General features: G+C 32.6%; 1 protein-coding gene across 8 annotated transcripts in view; it reads right to left on the bottom strand.

The window, feature by feature from the left end:
* Positions 1–265: 265 nt before the first annotated feature.
* Positions 266–24,880, bottom strand: part of LOC105250091 (hormone receptor 4) — a 168,266-nt gene continuing 143,651 nt past the window's right edge. For 5 of the 8 annotated variants that reach the window (XM_020027191.2, XM_025407297.1, XM_025407299.1 and 2 more), the window contains 10 exons: positions 16,878–17,879; positions 15,904–16,483; positions 10,357–10,567; positions 9,177–9,521; positions 4,358–4,492; positions 3,711–3,974; positions 2,953–3,145; positions 2,821–2,829; positions 2,384–2,511; positions 266–2,070 (listed from right to left, as the gene is read on the bottom strand). In XM_020027191.2, coding sequence (XP_019882750.2) covers positions 1,990–2,070; positions 2,384–2,511; positions 2,821–2,829; positions 2,953–3,145; positions 3,711–3,974; positions 4,358–4,492; positions 9,177–9,521; positions 10,357–10,567; positions 15,904–16,483; positions 16,878–17,879 — 2,948 coding nt within the window. In that variant the 3' untranslated portion in view covers positions 266–1,989. The remainder of the gene's footprint in view (positions 2,071–2,383; positions 2,512–2,820; positions 2,830–2,952; positions 3,146–3,710; positions 3,975–4,357; positions 4,493–9,176; positions 9,522–10,356; positions 10,568–15,903; positions 16,484–16,877; positions 17,880–24,880) is intronic. The other 3 variants (XM_025407300.1, XM_025407301.1, XM_025407302.1) reach the window with 1 other exon arrangement.

Genomic DNA, 24,880 nt, shown 5'->3' with positions numbered 1-24,880 from the left:
AGTACTGTGTTTCAATATGATTACATTATACTGTCCATAAAATATTTTCATCAGAAGTATCAAAATATTCATAAATAAAAAAATATAAAATTACTAAATAAAATCGACTAGAAAATTTAACTAAATAATTTAAAAACTCCACTTTTATATTAATTATTATAATCAAATGTAATATCCAAAAAATAACAAATTTTCTTTATAAATCTTTTTCTAATTCAATAACGATAATTAACATGTTTTTGTTTCTTTTAATTATATCCTTATTTACTAGTAATACTCTAGTCAGCCAATATTCAAAATTTAATTTACAAATTATTTCTATAAATCTTAATTAAAAGACTCGAACTTCAATCATAAGAATCACTTTACCTTACAAGTGATAATACAAGTAGAAAGTTAGCGCAAACGGCCTTTAAAAATTACAAATGGAAGATCGGAGATCGTCCGAAGAACGCGCGACGCAAGCGGAAAACTCTAAGATTAATGATTAATGCGCGTGTAAAAGTTGCATAAAAAATGAACGAACCAATACTATAGAAGAGTAAAGAGAGTCTTTTGCGTTGCGCGCTTGGACCATGCTTCGGAGTGTTAAATGGCGACGACGACGACAACGACGACGACGACAACGACGATGATGATGACTCGATGTTGATTCGATTGTGGAATACATACATAATAAATACTCGCATCCGGATGCATGTGTGGTGAACGTGAAACATCGAGTTTATACGAAGTTTTTACGTATAGTTTCGTTTTTTGTGGCTTTTCCTCTCGTGATCACGTTATCTGCATATTAATCAGTGAATCTTTCCACTTTTCGCTCTTGGTTTTTAGATATACAGCTATAGTTTGCGCCAAAAACAATTCCATTTTCGATGAATGTGAAAAGTTACACTGTTGTTATCTTTCTTCCGATGGATAGAATTACGTGATCCATATTCTGAAGACTTATAACGTATTCCTGTCGAAGATGCAGGTGCAATGATAACGGGAGAAGAAAGTAATTGCAGCATTACATCCTTTACGTACGTTGATGGCGATAGTTGCGAGGAGAAGATCACATCGATACGTCGTGGCGAGGTATTTAAAAAATATGTATGTGTGTGTGTATATGTATGTAAATGTGTGTTAATATGTTTGTAGCTCGATGATTCCACGTCGAGCTGAAATGACAATAAGGCGTCGTCATCGGCCAGTCGATCGATCCAAACTATTGATCCTTCATTCAGTCATTTCGTGGTATCTGCTGCTGTTTTTTTTCTTTTAGCTTTGAGAGCGGTAGTAGTAGAAAGTGGCGGTAATAGTAGCAATAGTAATAGTAATGATAGTAGGTGGCCTACGGTGAGCGGTACGTAACGAGAGTCTTATTTTATCGATCAGATTATGCAATGTGAACACACAATGACGTAGTTGCGCGGTACGTGTTTGCGTACAGAAATATATTATATTATAGTCTTTTAGTTTCGATAAAAAAGTTCAGTTCCCTCCTCGATTGATTTACCCATCTCGAGGTGGCGCGCTTTCTTTCTCTCTCTCCCTTTCTCTCCCTCTCTCGCTCTCTCTCTTTCTCTCTAACTCTTATATATTCTTTCTTTAATATTTTATTTAAATCCTCCTTCTCTTTTTCGTTCCCGACGTAATTACTTTCTATCGTCCACTGTTCTTTTCGTTCCATTTCGTTTGAACGATTTCTCTTCCTTATTCACCCTCCTTCGTTTGTACAACGCAACGAACACACACATTTATATTATTTATATGTATATTATATACTTTTATATATATTTATTATACATACACAAACAAAGCTTTTCCCCATTCGATTCGAGTCTTCTTATTCTCGTTGGGCTTTTTTCTTTCTGTTTTTCTATTCGTTTGTTGCTGGTTGTCTGTTTGTTCGGTTCTTTTGCTTTTTTGTGTGTATATATTTATTACATATGTATAGTATGTATATAGGTATTCAGCTTCGTTTAGCGTCATTTTGTTTATTTACTATCTTTGAATTGCTGAGTTCAATAGGAAAGGAACGTAAAACATTTTACTCTCGAGTAGTAAAGCCGCCGCCGATTGTACCTGTAATTTAGTAAACAGATGGATTTTACTTAATAGAAATTAATAGAATATTTTACGATATTATTACATAAATTCTGTGCATAAAGACAATTCAAATCAGAATTATCATAATTTATCTTAAATAATCTTAAATAATAAATATTTTTAGATTCAATTAAATGTTCAATAATTTAAGTTAAATTCAATCTTATCATTTAATTTTTATTTAAATTCTTGTACAACAAACAATATTTGATTAATTTATTTAATTTTAATTCAAAAATGGTTTTAATTAAATTGTCGCTACATTTAACATACTTTGTTTTGGACTTACTTCAGGCAACCTAACGAGAAGATCATGAAATCGACTTGGCTGCTGGGGTGCGCTGTGCTCAACAAAACTTCGCAGACAGCTCATGTATCGTTCTTGTATCTGTTCTAATTCCAGTGTACCTCCTCGTGCTAAGGAAAACAAACGAGATTAGATAAAACATGCAAAATTTTGTGTGTCCGAAATATTTGAAAAAAATGAAAACATTAAATTATTATAAATGTTATTGTTTTATTTTGACTGTTTATTTTTTTTATTAATTAATTAGATTATATATATTGAACAGCAATTTATTTTGAAAACAATTATATATGTACATCTAAACTTTTGACTTTTATTAGTTAAAAAAGTCTAAAATTTTTGAATTTTTTTCTAAAAAAAAATTATACATTCTATGCATGCGTATATGGAGGCGCTTTAAGAGAATATTTTAAACTTACATTTCGCATCTCCAATTGTAGCATCGGAAAGAAAGTACATTTATATTATTATATATCATTTTTATATTACATAATCGAGAAAGTTAAACGATAACAACCGATAGAAACTAATGTGTCAATGAAAATATCTACCTTGTGAGAGCATAGTGATTACTTTTAGACAGACATATTCCTCCATCCGTAGCCTCACCCGCCTGAACATTAGCGTGACGTACGTGATTTTTTCTACCATGAGCCCTACGTCTTGCCGCAATTGGTCCATGGTTATCGGCCGACCCATCATGCTAGTTAGGCACGTTTGCAACGTATACATGTTGTTCGTTACCTGATTGTGAAAAATCGATTACAATCGAATTTGAATATATTCCTCGTTTATTTTCCAAATAAAAATATATATTTGTGTCTTGTTAACAATATAATAATATATGTAAAATTGAAGCTTTGATTAATGAATTAAAAATACTATTACAAATGATTTATCGATTAAACGAAAAAATCTACAGTATTTAGGAGGTTTTAATCGTCGAAATATTATATTATATTGTATTAAACTCTACTTAATAAAATTTAATATTGTTGTATAAATGGTTGAGATTCTTTTATAAAATTTTTATTAAAAATTAAATTGAAAGTCTAAATACATGTAAAAAAAGTTTTTTGCAAATGCCTATATGTAAAAGAAATATAAAATATATAAAATATATATTTAAAAAATTATTATTATAAGATATATAAAATTTAAAATTATATATATATATATATATATATATATATATATATATATATAAGATATATTATTATTATAACTTTTACAAAATATGTGTTTTATAACATAAAAATATTTATAATTATGCTTATAATGCATGTAAATTATTGCAAAAAATAATTACTTCTTGCATAAAATCTGCGCCCGTCCCATCAGAACCGACATTAGTTAACCCATGCTGACCGTGCATCGCTTGGTAAGCAGAAGTGGTCAGCACAAGAAGTTCATGCCACTTATGGGTGAGCAACCTTGTATGAACTTCGACCGGCAGCTCAAGGTAAAACGGTAACCTTTTGGTCCACTGCACCAACTTGTACACTATGCTGTCTCCTATCTGACACAGCTTCTCACTTAAATCTGAATTATGGTCCAGCAGCTCGTCCAAGTTCTATAACAGAAGATGTTTATGTATAGTTTTGGAGCACGTTTCCTTTGAGGTTTAATCATAATATTTTGCACACTTTTATTTTTTTATTAAACACTATTTCAATAAAAGATCAGCTTAAAAAATAAATTATTCTTATTAGATGCTATTTTAAAGAAATAGATTGAATTAATTCATAGCATTTATTATTAATTATATTTGCAAATTATATATGTATGTACGAAAAATATTCTGTTGTAGGAAAATTTATATTAATATTTATACATAGTTATATAATTTATATTAATATTTATTAATATTTATAATTGTCTTTTTAGAATTAAAAGATTATATATATATATATATATTTTTTTTTTTAGTGTAAAAGAAAGTAATAATGTTCATACTCTCAATGTAGCGATATCTTGGAACTCATCGCAGTCTATAAGGGTTTGGATCATAGTTAGGGTTGCATCCAGAGGAAAGACTCGATCCCTCGAACTGCTTACCGCATTGTCTAGCCTTTGCCGTAAATGCACCACCTTAAACACACATAATATCGTTAATACATAAAAGACATACAAAAAATTGCTGCTTCCTAGAATATTCTTTTATACGTTTTTCAATTTTTATCTAAATTATTGATTAAAATAAATAATCATTAAATATTCTATATATTATATAATTTTCAGATATTTTATATATCAGTGTAGCTCATTATTTTTAATATTTATTAGATAATCATATCATTATATGACACCAGAGGCTTTCAGTTGCATCTATGTGACCTTGAAGATTTTTAACGAAAATTATATCGAGCAGGTTCAAATGATAATTACGATTCCTAAGGCATTCTTCTCATCACAATTCGAGTTCGGCGGCCGCGCATGTTAATCCAGTCGATATAAAGCTCTGCCTTTCACTGACCTTTCGGACCCCGAAACACTTCCTCGGGGTCGGGCGCGGAGTGCACGAGAATGAGATAAAGAGAAAGAGAGAGGTCCCACCAACTCAGTTGACTTCGGGGAAAGCTGGTCGCTTTGTCGGATATCTTGAAGATCCATGCATAAACGACCATCGTGGGATGCATTCGTAGTTGAAGATTCAATATGAGGAACAAACAAAGAGGTGATGCGGGGGAGACGAGGGAGGAGATATCCAGGAGGTGCTGAAGGAAAGGAAGCGCGAGAGACGAAGGAAGGGTGAGGTCACTGTCCTCCGTGCAAACTTTCACGAGTTACGAAACCGCCGGAGAACTGCCCGTCCTTGGCACCGGCTGCCGCTGATTTTCTATTGTCCCTGCCTTCGTCGCCGATGTATCGTTCGCAGCGACGATGACGAACGACGTTTGATGTGTAATAATGATATTTCACGCGTTATAATGAAGGATCTATCTGATGCTGTTAGTATCTGGTAATGATGTTCGCTGCAACTGTAGCTTATTGATGTACTTGCACTATGTATAGCAATTGTGCAGGAATAAGCTGTGCTTAAATTATAATTCTATCTGTTTATGATTGATTTAATTAGCAAAATTGTAAAGTATCTATGAAAAAAATATTAAGTATATTCTTTCGCATTCAATTATATGGAAAAGTTTTTGAGATATAGCATTTGTGACATATAGGTAAGCATTGACATGTAAGATGCTCAATAGTAAAGATATGTGTTGGTCAATTTTACTATCATTGTATGCATTTCATTCTCAACGAATAAAATATTGTATAAATTTCATTACATATCTCGTAATCATATATAATTATGAAAAGATTACTCATATGTATTTCTGTTAAATAGATATATTTAACATTCAAGTATCATTGATATAAATTTTTTTTAATTAATGTTTTTTGTATATTAATTGATATATATTTATAGTTATATCTTTATTATATATAATATGTATGATATACAATAACAAGAGTTTATATAAAAAATTATATTCAAATATTAAAATAATTAATTCTAAAAGGGATAATTTAATAATCAAATATAAAAAAATAATTATGCCTAAAAAACAGATTTATATAAAATATTTTTATATGCAAATTCATATAAATAAGAACAAATCTTATAAAGAATTTTTTTTACAGAATTTGTTTTTAAAATATTAAAGATATAAATATCAATCTCTCTATGATATGCATTAAATTTGACTGATCGAATAATTTATTTCCATGTTATTTTCATGGCTAAAAAAAGTCAAATATATTATGTCTCTCTTCTCAACAAAATTGTGTCGATTTTTTATCTTTCACGAAATTCCCACTTCGAAGATGTATGTGGTTGTCTCGTTGTGCATCTCACATATGATGATTCGATCGCGGCTCGAAAGTGACCTCTTTTTAATGGAGCACCGTAACAGTCAACATTTATCCAATTTTGATGGCATCGGTTTCACTTTTGGCAATGGCCTCTACCGGGCCATTTGAGCGATCACGGCAGTATCTTCGTTTGCTCATCTGATCGGACATAATATACGCATAATTTTTCAATTATTTTCGATCGTTCCACTTGAGAAAACCGGGATGCGAATCATTGAATATATACAATCCTGACATGTCAATCACAACATGAAAAAATTATTTAATCCTGTTAATAAAATTTTGTTTCCTGAACATTTTTCTCGTACACTTTTATTAATCTAATTTTCATATAATGCTAATGATTTTTTATTATTGAATATTTTTAGTTTTCGTTTATGTGTTATTTGTTTAAAATTAATATAATATAGAACACACGAAGAAATAATATTCTGCAAAAATACATACATAATTGCAAGATTTACAAACATTTCGTATTATGTACAGAAATGCAGACAAATAGATCACAAATAAAATTGTGTGATACAATGACATCAACGACAATCAGCCATTTTTCGTTCTATCTATTAACTTTCGTAATGTGGGAAACCTTGAGACTTGCGCAAACTGAGTTGCAAGAAAGTGAAATTGTGACAGGGAGTTCATTCATTCCAGAATCGGTGTGAGAGAAACCGATCGACACACAAGCCGAATTTACTATTTGTCACCATAATTCCTCTATTATTTGACAATCGCATTAAGATATCCCAAATTCTTCATACATAGTATGTACATATGTGTTGAAGTGTTTGTATAAAAAATGACTTCGAATACTAAAACGATTGTTGAATTTTTATATATTTTAGTCTGCGATTATATATAAATTAAATATATGCAATTATATTTTTAAAAAATAAATGCATAATTTCTATTGGATCTTTATTATATTAGATATTTTTGCTTCAGAGTTATATATAAATTATATGGTTTTAGACATAAATAAGTATCCGATTTGATCAAAGTTATCTTTCTCTCGGTAGTATAACAACATATATATATATATATATTTCTCTTTCTTCTTTAAAAACTACAATCTATTCAACCTACAATTTATCGGTGATTTATCTGTAACGTTAACTACATATTTTCTGGTTCGTTACTAAGTGTAAGACCAGTGAGTTCGTAATCATTTAATTGGCAAGTACTGCGTACAATATATCATTATATCGTTTCCCAAAGTGCACTATGTGAACGAAGTGCGGCACGCTCCGCGATGATTGATGTAATTTTATGCCCTATGCAATTGTAACAGGTTCTTTGCCGTCATAGTAATATTCGTAGATATCGATGATGCAATTCTGACTTCATCGAAATGATTCGATCTGTATTTTTCTAAGGGATATCGATACCGAACGGAGATTGCAAGTATCAATCGAACGTGTATAACGCATTCCTCGATCATATAAGGGTTTAATCTATGAGAACAGAGTATTCCTGGAGTCTCATCACAATTAAAATTTCCGGATTCGCGAAATTCCCTTATAAACAATTTTGCAAATAGACAAAGAAAAATATAGCCAAATAGATAAATAAAGAAATCATTTTTAATTTAATTTTATACAGACTTTATCTTAATACAGGTTTAAAACACAGTTAACGAAAATAATTTTTTAATGCTAAATATTTTCAAAAATTATAAAAGAAAAATGAAATTAATCAAAAAGGATAATTGAGAATAGAGGAAAACTTAAGACATTATTAGACTAAAAATGAAGCGTGAAAGATCATCATCGCGATAAAGATTTTCGAGCGATCTTGCATCGCAGCTGTTTCGAAAGTGAAAGCGAATGTGCCTGCGGGACATTCTCATCTTAAAGTATTCCGGATTCCCCTGTTGGCAGCCGACTTTTGTTGACCCCATGCTCGATTTCTAACTAGAGCTATGCCATATAAATCACGTAAATTACGACGGCAAGCAAGCGCGATGCTTCGATCGGAGCCGCGCGAATGTTGATCTATCGTGCAAACAAGAAAAGACAACGTAAAAACTCCTCGTTCCCCTCACGAATTAATAGCAAACTTTCAAATCGGATAATCATACGATCGGAACAATTTTTAGAAAGTTTTCACATGTATTCACGCACATCACTGATAATGAGTGCTATATTTCTGGCGGCTGAGATTAATCTGCATTACGTCGCTGACGATGAATATGTCTTGCGTAATGCTCGAATAATTAGGAGAAATAGGTAAAAGTTATGACACGCGATGCACACCATGTCGCAATGAAATTAATTCGCTGACACGCGACTCTGTTTCGCGAGACACGCGGAAGCAGGCGAATCGTGCGATCTTTCCCTCTGAAAACGAATTCGCACGATTCAACCTCGTGATTATCAGCGATAAATCATTCGGAATGAATGTGTTAGATGAATTTTTGTTTAGATATATCATGGGAAATGCTTAGAAATTCTGTGTGAAATCGTGGAGAACATTGAAGGCTCTAATTCTAATAACAGATTCTTTAATCAATCGTTTTCTTTGTTAAACTGTCGACGTGTCAATCAAATAAGATTTCAAATAAGATTTTAAAACCGACAAAATCTTACAAACAACAAAGTTTTATTATATTTAAAGCCAATGAATCTCTCATTTTCTTCAAGCATTTTGAGTTTAAAAATTTTTTAATAAATATTTAATGTTAAATATTAAAAAAATTTTCTATGAAATCTTTAATGAAGAATTTTTCTATGAAATATAATAGAAAAATCAATTATATATTCGTCATATGATTCATATAAATAATCTTTCTTCTGATTCTGCTGATTCATTATCATTGAAAATGGTTTATATATATTAACAATACAATTTAATAAACTTTAAAATCCGTTAACTTTGAACGATAAAGCTGAAGAATACTCACTTCGGAAGGATTGGTGAGTGCCGTCTTCAGGATTGTCCCGTTGACGAGGTGGCCCGAGTGCGCGGGGTGGCTCGGGTGACTTGGGGTGGGTGGCGAACTGAGTGGATCGCCTGACGAGATTTTGTGATGATGAAGAAAACTACCGGCCAGCTGAGCATGCTGCTGCTGCTGCTGCTGGCTGTGATGAGCGGCTGCTGCCGCGGCCATGTGCTTGTCTAACATCGTCGTACCTATGGCGCTCTTGGTGCCGCCGAGGGATCCCGAGCCGTTTACACCACCGACATTACTACCGCCACTCATGCTGCCACCCCCTTTGTTGCTCTTCTTGTGCTTTTTGTATTTCACCTACGAGCAACAGGTAACTTAATGATCGATTTGCATCAATTATATTGCGATGATTATTGATCAATTTATGTTTTTTAAGTCACATAAAGAGTTTGCTTGACTCTGCTATTTCCAGTTTGATCACTTTAATGAATAATTACGAGTAAGTTTATGCGGATATATATTCGAGTATCATTTTTTTAAATAGAATATCAGGATGGAAAATTTTTAATTAAATGAGAACTTAAAATCTAAGGAGCACATATATGTATATACATTTCAATGTGAGAATTATATTAATTATTTTAATTATTTAAATTTTTTATCTCAATTATTATTGATAAGTATATTGGATATGTGGATAAATATATAATAATATTACAAAAGTAAGATGAGAGATTCTACAATTATTTTTCTACAAAAATATTTGACAAAAGAAAATTCGTAAATTTATCCAGTTAAAGATAAATATTTTTCTGAATGATTTTAATTATATTTACGGGCAATTTAATATAGTCATTAAATTTTACAGCATAAAATAATAATACAACAGGAAAATAATTTAGTACATTTTAATTAAAGGTAAATCGGAAAAAATAACATAAGTGGATAAAATTTTCATTTTACTCGTATTAATCATTTTCCGTTATATTTGCATTTGGAAAGAAAAATGTCAACAAAATATTAATCTTATATTGAAAAAATTAACAATCCTAAAAAATAATAATCGACATTTTTTTATCTAAAGAAAATTTACGAATATAACATTGTTTATACAGGACATATAAAAACAGAAATTTTTAAGTAGTTTAAGCAATAACATTTTTTATTATTATAATCTTAGCTCAGTGCATACCTTGTAAAGATTGTACACTGCACCAGAATTCCTTCCTCCAGGCATCCGGTCTTCTCGAACCGCTTGCAGAACCATACCCTGTTCAATGCACTTTTTAAATCGGCAGTATTGACATCTGTTTCTCTGCGCTTTCGTGATTTCGCAGCCACCTTCTGCTACACACGTATAAACTCGCCTATTTTGTACCGTTCTCTTGAAAAAGCCTTTGCATCTGTGACAATTAAATTAAATTAATTAATTAATTATTATTAATATTAATTTATTTCATTTTATTAAATTAATTAAATTTATTAATTTTATCTATGTATATATTCTGCATTATCTATCTATATATATTTATAACATTCAATCAATTAATTTATGGGTCTACAGTTGAAGAAAATTCTTCTTATAAAATAATAAAAATATGAATTATTTAATACATAGAACAGATGAAACTTATGAAACTTAATAAATAATAATTATTTTCTTATTGCTGAAAATATTCCATCTATAAAAAAATATAATTTGTATATTAAAATTATATTCACAATGTTTAATATATGTTTTAATTTAATTAAAAAAAATATTTAATTTTTTGTAAGATATATATATATATATAACGCGGGAGAAAAACTATGAAAATTAAATATAATAATAGATTAAAGATAAGATAAGAAATTGCATCGAAAAAGAAATATTTTTTATTTATCAAAAATGTGAAATTATGTCAAGTAAAAAAAAAATTATAAAAGGAAATAATATTTTTAAGAAATGTTACATTTAAATTTTTATTGACTTTTATATTAAAGTTATAAAAGTTTTCTGCGTGTTTTAAGACAAACATCGAGCAAAAAATCAAATAATTCAACTCTTCAATATATACGTAATTAAGTTATTTTTTGTAGTGCATTCTTATTAATAAAAAAACCGATTAAATGCATTAATGCACATTAAGTATACTAATTGTTTGTTTTCTTTGAATTATTGATGAGCCTACTTATATAATCATAAATAAATGGATAAAAAGAGATAATTCTTACCGAGTTGAGAATGTTCGCTGAGATTTATAATAATTTAAAATACTTTCGATAAATTAAAAAAATAAATCCGAACAAGAATAAGTACATAATAGGAGCGTATAACAAGCACATAACAAGCACATAATAGAAAGGGTCTTTATACGATAAATTTTAAATGCGCCCCCTTTCTTACTTTTCTAGAATCAATTTTCAATATTAACCATAAAATACACAATAACTATAGACGATAACGCATCTAGTGGCCGCTAATTCTTTGACTTCTTTGATAAATAAAAATGCTTCTTCATATTAATGCTCGATGTTTAATATCGACAACGGACATCACGTGGTTAAAAATACAAATTAATTCAACGATGATAAATCATTTTTCATTGCATGACATTTTTTGACATTGAAAATGAACGTCAAGTATTTAGTATGCACCTTAAACGTCCCTAGGAAGTTTTTTCCATATCGCGTAAACGCGCGAAGTAAGCCGCGAGAAGTGGCTTGACCAAATTTTGTTAAATAGGTAATAGTTTGTGTCGCGGGGCGCCGGTGGACAGTCGGGTCTGTCGCTACTCCTTATTTCCGCGTCTTCTCGCCCTTTTCAACCGGATTTCGCGTACAAAGAGTATCGGGAGTGTCGTGTCTGATGACGAGCGATTGTTTACGTGTCAATTTGATCGACGATCGACGTGTTCAAGCGATATATTCGCGATCGTTTCGATCGGTCCGAGTGATCCACCATCCGGAAGAATCCAGTTCGTGTGCACTTTGTCTCATTCGACGAGCATCGCGAGTGTTATTCAGTCGACATCATTATCCGGATTATCAGAGGAACATATCGGGAACTCGGGAAATCGGGATGATCGAGACAGATCAATCGATCCGTTCGTTTACAATATTCGAGTCCATCGAGATTGACGATGGCGTCTTCTCGGAATTTTAACGCCAGTTCAAAATGATTGCGCGCCAAAAGTGCGCGAATAAATTTGCAGTACGATTGTTTTCAATTATCCTACCAGATGGCGCTAGTGAACGCGTGTGATCGATATTGATCGTCCCTGATGAAAATCGTTGTACCCTTCGAAGGAGTTTTACGAATATACATGTACGGATTTTCGTGAGTGCGATCGAGTGACAGGAGTGTCGGAGCGATCAGCTGTGTGTCAAGTAATCGGCTCGCTCGCGATTACATGCGCGTTTGTTGATACTCGAAATCGGTATTGTTCCGCATGGACATGAGTGACGTATTATCCGCAAGTGTAATCGAGTGCATCGATATGTGGTGTCATCGACAAGTATCAGGGAGCGTCGAAGGAATGGCTTAATTGAGAGGGACTGCTGCTGAAAGCGTCTGCCGAAATGTCTACAGGTAACATTGAATATCCTTGAATTCTTTTTTAAATTATCTTCGTATTTTCTCCGGAATGTAATATGAAATTTAATTGATATAAAGAGAGTGACAAAAATATTCTTTCTTCAACGTTGCACATTCTCTTTCTCTCAGCTTTCTCTTTCTCTTTCAATTAATATAAATATATAAAAATTCCTTAAAGATTATTTTCTCTGAAGTATTTAAAGAACAGTTAAATTTCTAGACTAGATCATATTTAAAATTATCACATGAAAAGTAACAGAGATTTATTTCATAGCTTTTACGAAATACTATTCGATATCTTTCAAAATCCAACAAAATCAGATAAAAAATATTCGATAATTTATATTTGATAAATTTATTATCTTACACTGATTACATTGCATTATTTGCATCATTAGGCATAAAAGTTATCGATAAAAAATAATTCATATTCCTTGACTTAAGCTTTAGATCATCTTTTTTAAACAATAGGATATATTTTATTTTATATATATTATGCACAATTTATGTGTTTAAATATGTAAGCTTATTGTCGAATAGAATTAAAACAGACACATACATGTTGTCATGTATATCAAAAAGTTATTTATTAAATAATTATTCAATTAATATAATCGATATATTGATAAGTTACAAAGTACATTCGAATAAATATTTAATCATTTAACTGTAAAATTTACTTCTAGTTGTAACATTCGATTAAGAAGAATTAAATGATCTTTCTATATCAGTAGAAATGTAGGGAAATATAATTTACACAATAAAATTATATACAAATTTTAAATCTTTTTGTAAAAACAAAAAATAACCGATTAGAAAATTTTAATCGATGTTTAAAAAATCTAGTAAATAGGAAAATGATTTGCTTTGCACTTTCCATTTATAAAAATCTGTTTTTAAATTCCATTGAGAAAATTTGTGCTTATGATTTTTCGATTTTAAGTAGAATAGATCGTATTACGGATAAGATTGTTTATTTGAAGAAACATTTTCACACGCGGCAAAAATGGCGAGGTTAAATCAAGGATTCATTTACGTCAAGTTACGAGTATTTATTGTTGGTGCGAGGGAAAAACTTTACGCAGACTTTTCTCGTCTAATCCACTGCTACGCTCGAGACAATAAAGTTAGAGAAGGACAGGCGAGAAAGTAACGATACCCGGTGGTAATTTCATGGACTGATCAAAGTATTATTCAAAAGAGAAGGAGAGAGAAAGAGAAGTCTTTGGGGTATAGCCAGAGTAAATGCAACAAGTATCCTTCGCATCTTGTGTTAAAATGTGCTGTGAAAAAGAAGGAAGCATTATAGGATTATCAGTTAATATTTAATCTTATTTATGTATATGTATATTATATGAAATATTCGTGCACAAGAATTAATATATTTTGAGAAAATATTTTTTTATATAAAAATAATATGGATGCAAATAATTATTATTGATAAAAATTTAAACTAAATATATAAGAAATAAAAAATTTAGAATATAAAATTTTAAATCTACGAGAATATTTTCTTTAATTATAATATAATTGATATATACAATAAAGTTACATAAACTTTAAATCTTTTAAAAAAATAAAAAAATAATCAATTAGAAAGTTTGATCGACGCTAATACTTGTAGAGTGTAAAATAATAAAATAATATCGATATATCGAATATGAGAAAATGTAGAGTGAATTTTTTTGATTATGAAGAACTTTAAAAAAATTTTTTCTGATATTAATAAGACATAGAATATTAATTTTAGAATATTTCTTTAATTTATTAAAAATTAAAGCACAGTTAAATTGAAGCACATTAAAAAAATAAGCATTGATTTTAATATTCTGTTTTATTTACTTTACGAAGAATTAGCTTCGAAATATCGATATTATAAATCAAATGCTTTATTTATCAAATATATATATCTCGTACTATATAAGAGATCATTTAGTTTATATATAGGATTTCTTTTCAATGAAAAATGCTTTTAAACGTGTATTCTCTTCAAAAGTGATATAACGAGCGAGATCAAATTATTAAAAAATATTAAATAATAATGATAAATTATGCTATGTCTGTCATGTATAAACTTTCTATACAAATAAACTGATAGTATCTGTTCTGAGATTAGTTTACTCAAAACTTGACATTTCTTGTTTGTAAAGTGCAATTAGATGCATTTGATGAATGTTAGGAAAGGTCGAAGGTCGCAGCAGGTTACACGTGTTTGTGATCAATCAACCACACGATTTCGACTATGCACCATATCATAGGTAGTTTCAATATAATTAAATATAATTAGAACGAATCAGTCGATTCTTCAACTGCAATTCACTATCCAAAAGGCTCGTTTATCAGATAAATACATATAAATTCGAATTTTAATTAACTTATATTATTAGTGCAATTTGAATGCACGGGAATGTTGGGAGGGTGAATTTATTGCGAATAAAGTGTTTGTCATAGATTTATTACTATTATTTTTTTAATTCACGTAAGTTTTTTATTAGTAAATAATTACAAAATATTACGCAAATTTTTATTATATACGACAGAAACACATTTCAGAAAAAATGACTATAATTTGTGAAGAATTTTGAAATTTATTAAATATTATTAATCGTTAAACTCAATTATATTGAAGGAAATAAGATATTTTTATTTTATTTTAATTTTTATTCTAATTTTATTTTAATTTTTGATTAGCTATAAGATTAAATAAATTCGAATCATTTTGTATTCATCATATATTCAATATATTATATTCAATATGTGAAATATCAAAATTATAAATATGTGTAATGCTAGTAGTTGCCAATATAAAATTCGCGAAATGTAACTAGTTAGTTTAATACTTTTAAAAATGTTTGTATATAAATTCAAAATTACACAAAATTATTAATCTCGAATTCAACACCTGCGATAAAAAAGTATAATAAGATTATAATTTCGCGTATAATAAGAAAGAAGAATTATATAATAAAAATAAAATTTTATAAAATTAATTTCGAATATAAATAAATAAATTTTGTAAAAAAAAATTTCGAATATAACTAATGCACCAAGATGTGCAACGGAATGTACGAACGTTTATATCGTGCATTGATTCGCGTATCGCGGGATAAAATTAACGATATTTGATCTCATAAACACGCGCATGTAGCGAACGATACTCACCCCTCGCACGTGATGATACCGTAGTGCAGGCCGGTCGCCTTGTCCTCGCAGATCATGCATATCATGGGCGTCTCGTCCTCTTCGTGTTCCTGGGGCGGTAAGGGGGGCGCCGGGGGCGCAAATGATATGGATTGCGAGGCTGCTTCGGATTTTACGATCGTGCCACCGTTGCTCACCCACGGCTGGGTGGCGGAACCGGAAGCCGTGAGATTCAACGCCTGCATCTGTTGCGCGGCCGGTAGTTGCGTCAAATCGCCGGCCCATAGCCTCTCCATGTTAAGAGGTGGCCCGGCGGCGGCGGACGAGTACGACACCGCGGTGGAGGTGGAGGAAGGTGGTTTACCCCGGGACTCCTGGCCGAGATTCAGCAGCAGGTGGGCGGCCGACTCTTCCGACGAGGAACACGAGGCGACCGCTGCCGCTGTGGCCGTCCAGGATGCCGCCGGCGGCGGTACCGGGTCGCACGGGGGCGCCGACCATATCATCGTACGGACACCGCCGATTTCGCCCATTAAAACCGTGGGCGGGGGTCGCGGTGGTGCTGGCGCTGCTCTCTGCGCCGGTGGTTTCATTCCTTCGCCTAAAATAGATCATCGATCGCGTTTTCTCAGATTTTCACTCGCGTTCGGATTATTATGAAAGTATTGTAATACTTTAAATATGTTCGATTTCACGGATTTTACGCGATTTAAATCTTTTTTCCTAGGAAATTTATTGATTTATTATGTTTAAAATTGACACCCTTGAAAAACCATAAATAACATAGGTTTCTTATGAATGATTAATGTTCGGAATTTTTTAAAATTTCCACCATTATTTTTTACGTGCTTTTTATAAATGATACTATGACGTAACAGTTTTCAATTATTTGTCAGGGGGTTTGAATTTGAATAACCAATTAATCAAAGAAAGAAGATTCTTAAGGTGACTTGATGAAAAATATAAATAATAAATATATTAGCCATAGTGCTTACACGAAGTCGCTGTAGTAGTGGCACAGCTGGTGCTGGTACCGCCGCCGGAGTTGGTGGAGACGGTAGTAGCGTTTTGTCCGTAGCTCACGGCACTGCTGATGACACCGTTGAGTAGCCTCTGCGTGGCGAATCCCTGTACGCCGGTGGTGTTTTGTGACCAAAACTGATGATGAGCCGCCAGCAGGTGCGGCGGTACCGAGGGCGCGCGCGGCCTCGGCGGCGTCGGCGGAGTCTGCGGTGATTGCTGCTGCTGCTGCTGCTGTTGCGCGGATCCGTGCGGTCCAGCGGACCCGATCGTTCCGGGACTGATACTCTGATTGGGATTGAATTGAGACGATGGACTATTCCGGTGACTTGCCTGACTGGAAGCTTCCGAGCGACCGCCCCCGCCGCCACTACCACCTCCGCCTCCGTCGAAGACCGAGTTGTCGGATTCTTCCTTGGTCTGGACGGACGACAAGTCGCCCTTGTCCGGGCTGTCGCTCCTCGAGGAGGCCTCCTGGGCAATCGGGGTCGACGAGACCGCCTGGACCGGCGAGTAGGACGACGATCTGGTAGGCGCGGGGGTAGCGGAGCGTTGCTGCTGGTGCTGCTGCTGCGATTGCTGGTGATGCTGCTGCTGTTCGTCGGCGACCCTGAAACTCACCATCGGACCGGCATCCGGGAAGACCGAGTCGGGCGACGCGCGGTCCGAGCACGTCGCGTCGCGACCCTCCTGTCCGCTTCCTCTTCCGCTTCCGCCATCGCCGCCGCCGCCGCTGCCGCCTCCACCGGACCCACGAAGAGAGTCTCTCGGCGTCCCTGGACTCGGACTGCCCAGCAGGTACTCGCTCGTCACTCTGACCACGGGGCAGCCCGGCGAGCCCGGCATGTTTGCCTCCGGCGACAGGGTCGAGGTGTCGGCCATGCTCTCCCCTGGAGCAGGAAAGTTTATGGGTGAAGGTGCGTCCGCCGGCTGGTTCCCCTGCGGCGAGCCTGCTGATCCGAGGGATACCGGGGAGTCTGAGAAATAAGGCGTTGGTTTTACATTTATATTTGGACTGTGCGTGCAAAGAGTCTGCAACCGTGGGACGGTTTTTTTTTTCTTTACTCTCTCGGATACGCTCGAGGATGGAATGTACGATTGTTACTCGCGCCGATTCTGTTCAATATGAATATAAAAATCTGAAAGAATACGCTCCAAGTGAAATTAGAGTTAAATTGCATTATTTTGTAAGCAAATTGTGCGATACCAATACTTTAAATATTTGCAAATTCAAATCACATTAAAAATATTTTTTTTTTTCTTAATTTTTCGTGCCATTCGAATTTTAGGATTAATATTTTTAAATGCAACATTGTACTATAAATCTTTCAACTCTTCGGAAAATTGAAAATAATAAAAAGTTTGTTACTTTCTATACATAAAATAAAATAACTATATATTGAAATTTTGGAGAAAAATAAAAGTAAAGAAAAAAATTTCAAAAAGTAGTTAAAAAAAAAATATTAATACATGCTATCCTATAACGCAATTTATGACAGTACTTGTAGATTACTATTTGCAATCTACAAATGAAAGAATAATGAAGATAATTAAGTAATTAGAGATCGTCAATTTTTTACAAAGTAATTTAATGGAAAGCCGTAATAGAACTACCTTTAAAATTATAGACGGCAATGATAAATTTAAAACGTATTACATTTGATTATAATGATCTTGATAAGCAACTGCTCGTTGCTTAATCATATCAATAATTCAGCATCGTGTATACACGAAATGCGATAGAGATTTCTCCCATAAAAATAGCACTTCTCTACATAATAGATTTCGATCTGCGCGAAACGTGATAAATCCAACGTGTTCTCCTCAAGTTTGCCGCGCCCATAATTGCTTTCTTTTCACGAAGGATACTTTAAATTATATTCGTGCAATAAACACGTTGTTTATCTACTTTATTCTAGCGTATTTTATCTTTTATCGATATAACGGAATATTCGGAGCGTGCACATGATCGATCTCAGTTGGGAAATAATCGTTCTTAATATTTAAATTTCGAATATTAAAGAGAAAGTACAGAGAGAGGTTGCATCTATAAATGTGAAAAACAACTTACATTAAAATATATGTGTGTAAATATTATAAATATTAAATATTTAAAATTTAAAAGCATGTTAATACATATTTAAAATATTCTAATAGTTTTTAATATTTCTGATTTTATATAACATATATATTATAATTTTTTTAATGTATGCAAATTGCTTCATATGATTTTAGCTTGAATTTAAAAAAATATAAGTTTTATTATTATAATATACAGAGGTATCACAAGAATGTATTATCTGAAGGAAAGTGAAAGGGGATTAATGTTTATCTCGAGAAGCAGTTAATCTCTCGCATTCCCGATATCCTTTAAACTCTCCGTCAAAGAAAATGATATTGCAAAAAGGGTCAAAATTTGTCTGTAAGGGGATTATATAAAATGGGTATATCTTTATGTTTTTAATCTTGTTTTTAATCTTAAAAGCATGTTAATACATATTTAAAATATTCTAATAGTTTTTAATATGTTTCTGATTTTATATAACATATATATATTATAATTTTTTTAATGTATGCAAATTGCTTCATATGATTTTAGCTTGAATTTAAAAAAATATAAGTTTATTAATATACAGAGATATCACAAGAATGTACTATCTGAAGGAAAGTGAAAGGGGATTAATGTTTATCTCGAGAGGCAGTTAATCTCTCCCGAATTCCCCTAAACTCTCCGTCAAAGAACAATGCTGAAAAAGGGCCAAAATTTGCCTGTAAGGGGATTGTATAAATTGTATTGGTATATCTTTATGTTTTTGAACCTGCTGAACTCGAAAATGAAGCTTAAAATTGTCCAAACACCGAAAAGAAAATTGTGAAAATGCAATTTTTTTTAAAGAAAAGCCACGTTTTGTAGCAAATGTTTTTTAATGAACAAGTGGCAATTGTAAACGAAAAGTGTCTTATTTTATTAATGTTTTTTTTGTCTTTTTTATTAATGTTTTTTTTTCTTGTTTTTAATCTTTTTTAAAAATGTCTTTTTTTATTAATGTTTTTAATCTTTTTTGTATATTATAAATAAATAATTAAAAAAATAAAAAAATAACAATATACCAGAGATTAAAAATAAAAAAGAGCTATTGCATTAGAAGATTGATTACGTTCAACTAACACATTCTGCATATTATTTAAAAAAAAGACTATCTTTGTTTACAATTGCCATTTGTTCATTAAAAAACATTTGCTGCAAAACACGGCTTTTCTGTAAAAAAATTTTCACTATTTTCTCCGGTGTTTGGACAATTTTAAGCTTCATTTTCGAGTTCAGCAGGTTCAAAAATAAAGGCACAATATACCGATTTCATACAATCCCCTTATAGGCAAATTTTGGCCTTTTTTCAGCATTGTTCTTTGATGGTCTTCAAAGGCATATCGTAATTTTCTATCAATCGTATCGCGACTTCAATAAATTTAAATACTCTCTTATTGTTTTGTGATATTTATTTACGACTTAATATTATTATTTCACTCATAGTGTTTTAGCAAGTAAAGTTTGAAGTGATTGTTTCTATATCTTTTTGTGGGATATTGTTTTTCAAATAAAAAAATATAATTTTTTAGAAATAGATTTTAAAAGAAATGTGAAAAATTGAGAAATAATAATTATTTATTTTATTTCTTTATCAATGTATATGTACTTTACATATTATTATTTTTATTTTAACAATATTAATCTGCCGAAAATACTACGCAATTTTCAAATCTTATATTGTGAATAAAAGTTTTTATATTATAATAATGAAAAAATATTAGAAAAACTATATTATATATTTTTTTTTTCTTAAGAAAAAAATAATAGTTAAAAACTATACATATAATAATGTAACAAGATAATTCCAAAAAATTAAATTTCCACATCTGCTAAGAGATTTTACCCAAAATAAGCTTCATTGTGAAAAGCAAGTGTCTTTTATAATGAGGAAATTACATCGGTAGGTTGTAATTGTATTAGAAGAGAGGGTCGAGCGAAAACCATTAAAGCACCCGTATGCTTTCGACGCCTTCTTAATGGTGCATCGTACCCCGTGCTGTGTGAAAAGGTAAACCGAGATGGCACGTGCAATGTGGGGTAATTTTGTATCGAGGGCACGCAGTGTGGAATTAACCCAATAAAAAATATTCTATGTGCGACTGCAAGTATAGATAAGAATATAAAGTTTTATTCTACATGAGAAAGCTTGAATTTTACAATTATTACGTAATTTTATAATCATTATATAATTCATATATTATGAGTGTTGTCGAAAAATATTTAAAAGAAAGTTTAAAATATAATTATTTCGTTCACGTGCGAACATTCTCTCGAAACGTTTGCAAATTTGATCTATTTCGGTAAAAAAAAATCCTTCAACAGAACGGAAATGCGAAATACTTTTATATTAAAGTAGAATATATTTTTAAATGGAGAAGAAACTTGTACTATATGATACAAAATATAGCTATTTGAATTGTTCTTTTACTTGTCGCGAAAAGGATGTGGGAACTTATGGCTACTCGTGTAGGTCAAGGAAAGAATGTAGTTGACAAGGCCACTCTGTGATTGCGAATACTTAGGTAGCAGTTTCCGAGTTATTAATAGTCAATCGTCGTGGACATTGGTCGAGCTGATTATTCATTCGCGGACTTGTAATGTTTCAATATCGCGAGTTATCTCATATAAATACCAAATCGAGATTCGTCGGATCTTTATCTTTGTAAATCATCGAGAAAAGTCTAACGTCCATCACTTTTATAGAGCAATTATATTTCGCATTCACATTTCGTAGAGCGATATTAACCTGACATGCCCTATGGCACCTATTTATCATACTGACAATCGGTTGCAAATATCAATGATTTCAGATGATGCATGAGTGACGCACTAACGAGTTTAACAATGATAGCTAAAAATAACAAAGATTATCTATCGCGAGATGTGATGAGGTTATTGATCCCTTGTATTGATATCCAAATTTTTAAAAATGTTCGAGAAATTATTTCTAGTAATGTAATAATGTAACTATATATATTGTAGAGTTATATAAGACATGCTGTCACTTTCACTATTCCTTTCATTTATTTATTTATTTATTCTTTTAATTCTTAGCTTCTTTAATTAACTTGGAATCTATCTTCTTCCATGATAATTAAGATTCCAATAAACTCTCAATTTTTGAGAATAATTGTCCGTAATAAAAATATAAATAACAAAAATAGAGAACAGAGTATTCTTTAATCGATTTATTTTTCAACAGAAATTGTTTATTTTGAATTTATTTCTAAAAATAGTTTGTTTATTTTAAGTGTAAAAGTATGTAATGTTAGCTTGTAAAAATAATTATAGTTTATCGTTATATTTTCCTTCAAGACAAAAACAGTTTCAAACACATTATATATTTTTATTAAGAAATTCAAATAAGTAAATTTAAAATAAATTTTAATAGAATTTTTGTTTGAAAAATTCAAGTCAAAATTTTTATTTTATATAGAAATATAGGAAAAAATTTAATAAATCATATTATAATAAATTACATTGTGTAGGATTTCTCACACAAATCTTTCTTAAGATAAAATTGATTTTTATCAAGAATCAAGATTTTTATCGTCTATATTATAGATTAAATAAACAAGAATGAAAAGAATTATTCCATAAATTATTAATAAACATATACCTGATATAAACAAATGTAATACTTGAGATAGTAAATGCAATGTTTACCAAAGAGCGTTGCGTATAAATTCTTCGCATCCAAGCACTTGTAATAATTAAAGGTGGAATAGGGATCAGCCGTTAGTTGCGATCTGAAGTAGTGCTGGAAGCGAAAGTAACTTTGATAAGATGCTATCGAAAAATTGTTGTAGGGATGATACGTAGATAAGTAGGGCAGAAAGCTGTTTCTTTGCATCCCGTAGAAAGCTGTTAGATCTATACTTGGTGAATTCCAATCTTGTCGATTCCAATTAAGATTAGTGGCGATGGAGACGTTACTTCCCAAGGGAAACATTTTTATAATAATGTTATGGATCTCTATTGTAACTAATAAATTCGATGTTCATAAAAAATGTTATAGCAACAATTTTTTAACATTATATTGTCTTCTCTTTGCTTTTCTTCTTGACTGTATTATTTTACTCTTCTTATGGATTGTCTTCGATATCGTAGCAATTGTTGCATTTATTCTTTATGTATTTATGTAATTCGTAAAAGAAGTATTTGCCATTTCATTTTTGTTATTACAAAAATAAAGATATCTTGTGTAGATGATTTTAAATTCGTGTAAAATCGCGTGTAGAATAAGATTTTCTTCTATCATTTTTCAATCGTCAATCAAAGTTGACACATAAAAATAGAATCTGACTTTTAAGTGATATGTTTCTCTTTCTGCCGTCTATATCTTTCTTTCTTGTTTATTTAGAAAATATATATATATGTGAATATTTGGAAAAATATATCACTCTTGAAATGTCCAACCGAATTTTTCCTTTCGGTTAATTGACGTCAAAATTATCGAGAAATCTCGATCGATCTTACAAACTTAAATCACAATATAATTATCACGACGTATATTTTTTATAATTTTAGTAACGTCAGAGTTTTTCGTAGAAAGTATGAATCGTAGCAATTCATTCTTAAAGCATGGATAGGCCTGATTAAAGCGAAAACATCACCACTTTTCATTCACGATGCCGAAAATCGCACGTCACGGATTAAGTGATGTAACATTGCTTTGATCGGTCACCTCTCTTCCCAAACCTCTTCCTTACACGTGAACATCATCTTTCTACGAATCGCCAAGTGTTTGTACAGAATATATATACTATCTCGTTGTTTTTTAAATTGCGTCAGTCTGTTTCATCTATCGCAAGAAAGTATTAAATCATATCATTTTCACGTTATTTTTTTCAGATATATTTTACAGATATATTTCTATTGCGAGCGGTTTAATGTAGAACTATACAATCGTAATCGCGTGAAAAAATAGATTATTCCAATCTGCCACGTCGATGAATCTTGAGGATGGTCGATCGAGTACATCGATCGCGCGGACAATGATGGAGAAATTCGCGTTCCCACCGAAACGATCATTTCTCGATCTTCACGAGCGTCTCTCGCGATGGCGTCGGCGTCGTCTGGATAATTGCGTCGTATATTTGTTGAACTGTATATGACGTACACGTGCGGCGGCGGCGACCAAGAAAGATCAATGATTCCGCGGGTCACGGCATCGGAGCGTACGTTCTCCTCGAGAAACCGGAACGGTCAGAATGCACGTTTCCCTCGATTCACGTATGGAAGAGATCGACGTCGAAAAGGCGGTCCAGCCTCTCTCCCTCTCGCGTTCTCGCCAGCACCTTGCTCCGGTTCGACGACGGCCTCTCGACAGACTCTCCCGATTCGCGGCCAACGCCAGTCTCTGACCTTTAAACCGGCCGTAGGTCGAGGGTCATTGGTATCGGTCGTGTTTGTGCGAGCGCGTCGAAAAATCGATGCAGCCCGATGTGCAGTGGCCGCGGCAACACGTCGTGATGTGATGTGCGCGCGATTTTTACCATACGACGTCAACGTCAACGTCGACGACGACGTCCGTTCGACGCGATTCACACCGCGTGGCCGCGTCAACTCGCTCGCGTCGCGCTCGATTCCGTCGGTTTCCTCCTCCAGCCTCGGCCCTTCCGCTCGCTCCCGAGCGGAAACGTCCGCTTTTCGCGCGTTTTTCCGCGCGACAGACGACCGCGTGGTTACGCGAGTTCAGACGAAGCCGAACTAACACCGGTGCACGTCCGGGACGACCGCGTGGGTTGATATTCAACCCTGCACCGCCGGCAGCAACCATCCCGAGCCTCCTTCTCCCTTCTGGGTCTCTCCCTCTCCTCTCTTTCTACCTCTCTCTCTCTCTCTCTCTCTCTCTCTCTCTCTCTCTCTCTCTGTCTGTCTGTCTCG

This window comes from Camponotus floridanus, unplaced genomic scaffold (genome assembly GCF_003227725.1).
Source record: "Camponotus floridanus strain SB8 unplaced genomic scaffold, Cflo_v7.5 scaffold17, whole genome shotgun sequence".
NCBI lineage: Eukaryota > Metazoa > Arthropoda > Insecta > Hymenoptera > Formicidae > Camponotus > Camponotus floridanus.
Note: the sequence above shows the minus strand (reverse complement) of the source record. Positions and strands in the feature narration are given on the sequence as shown.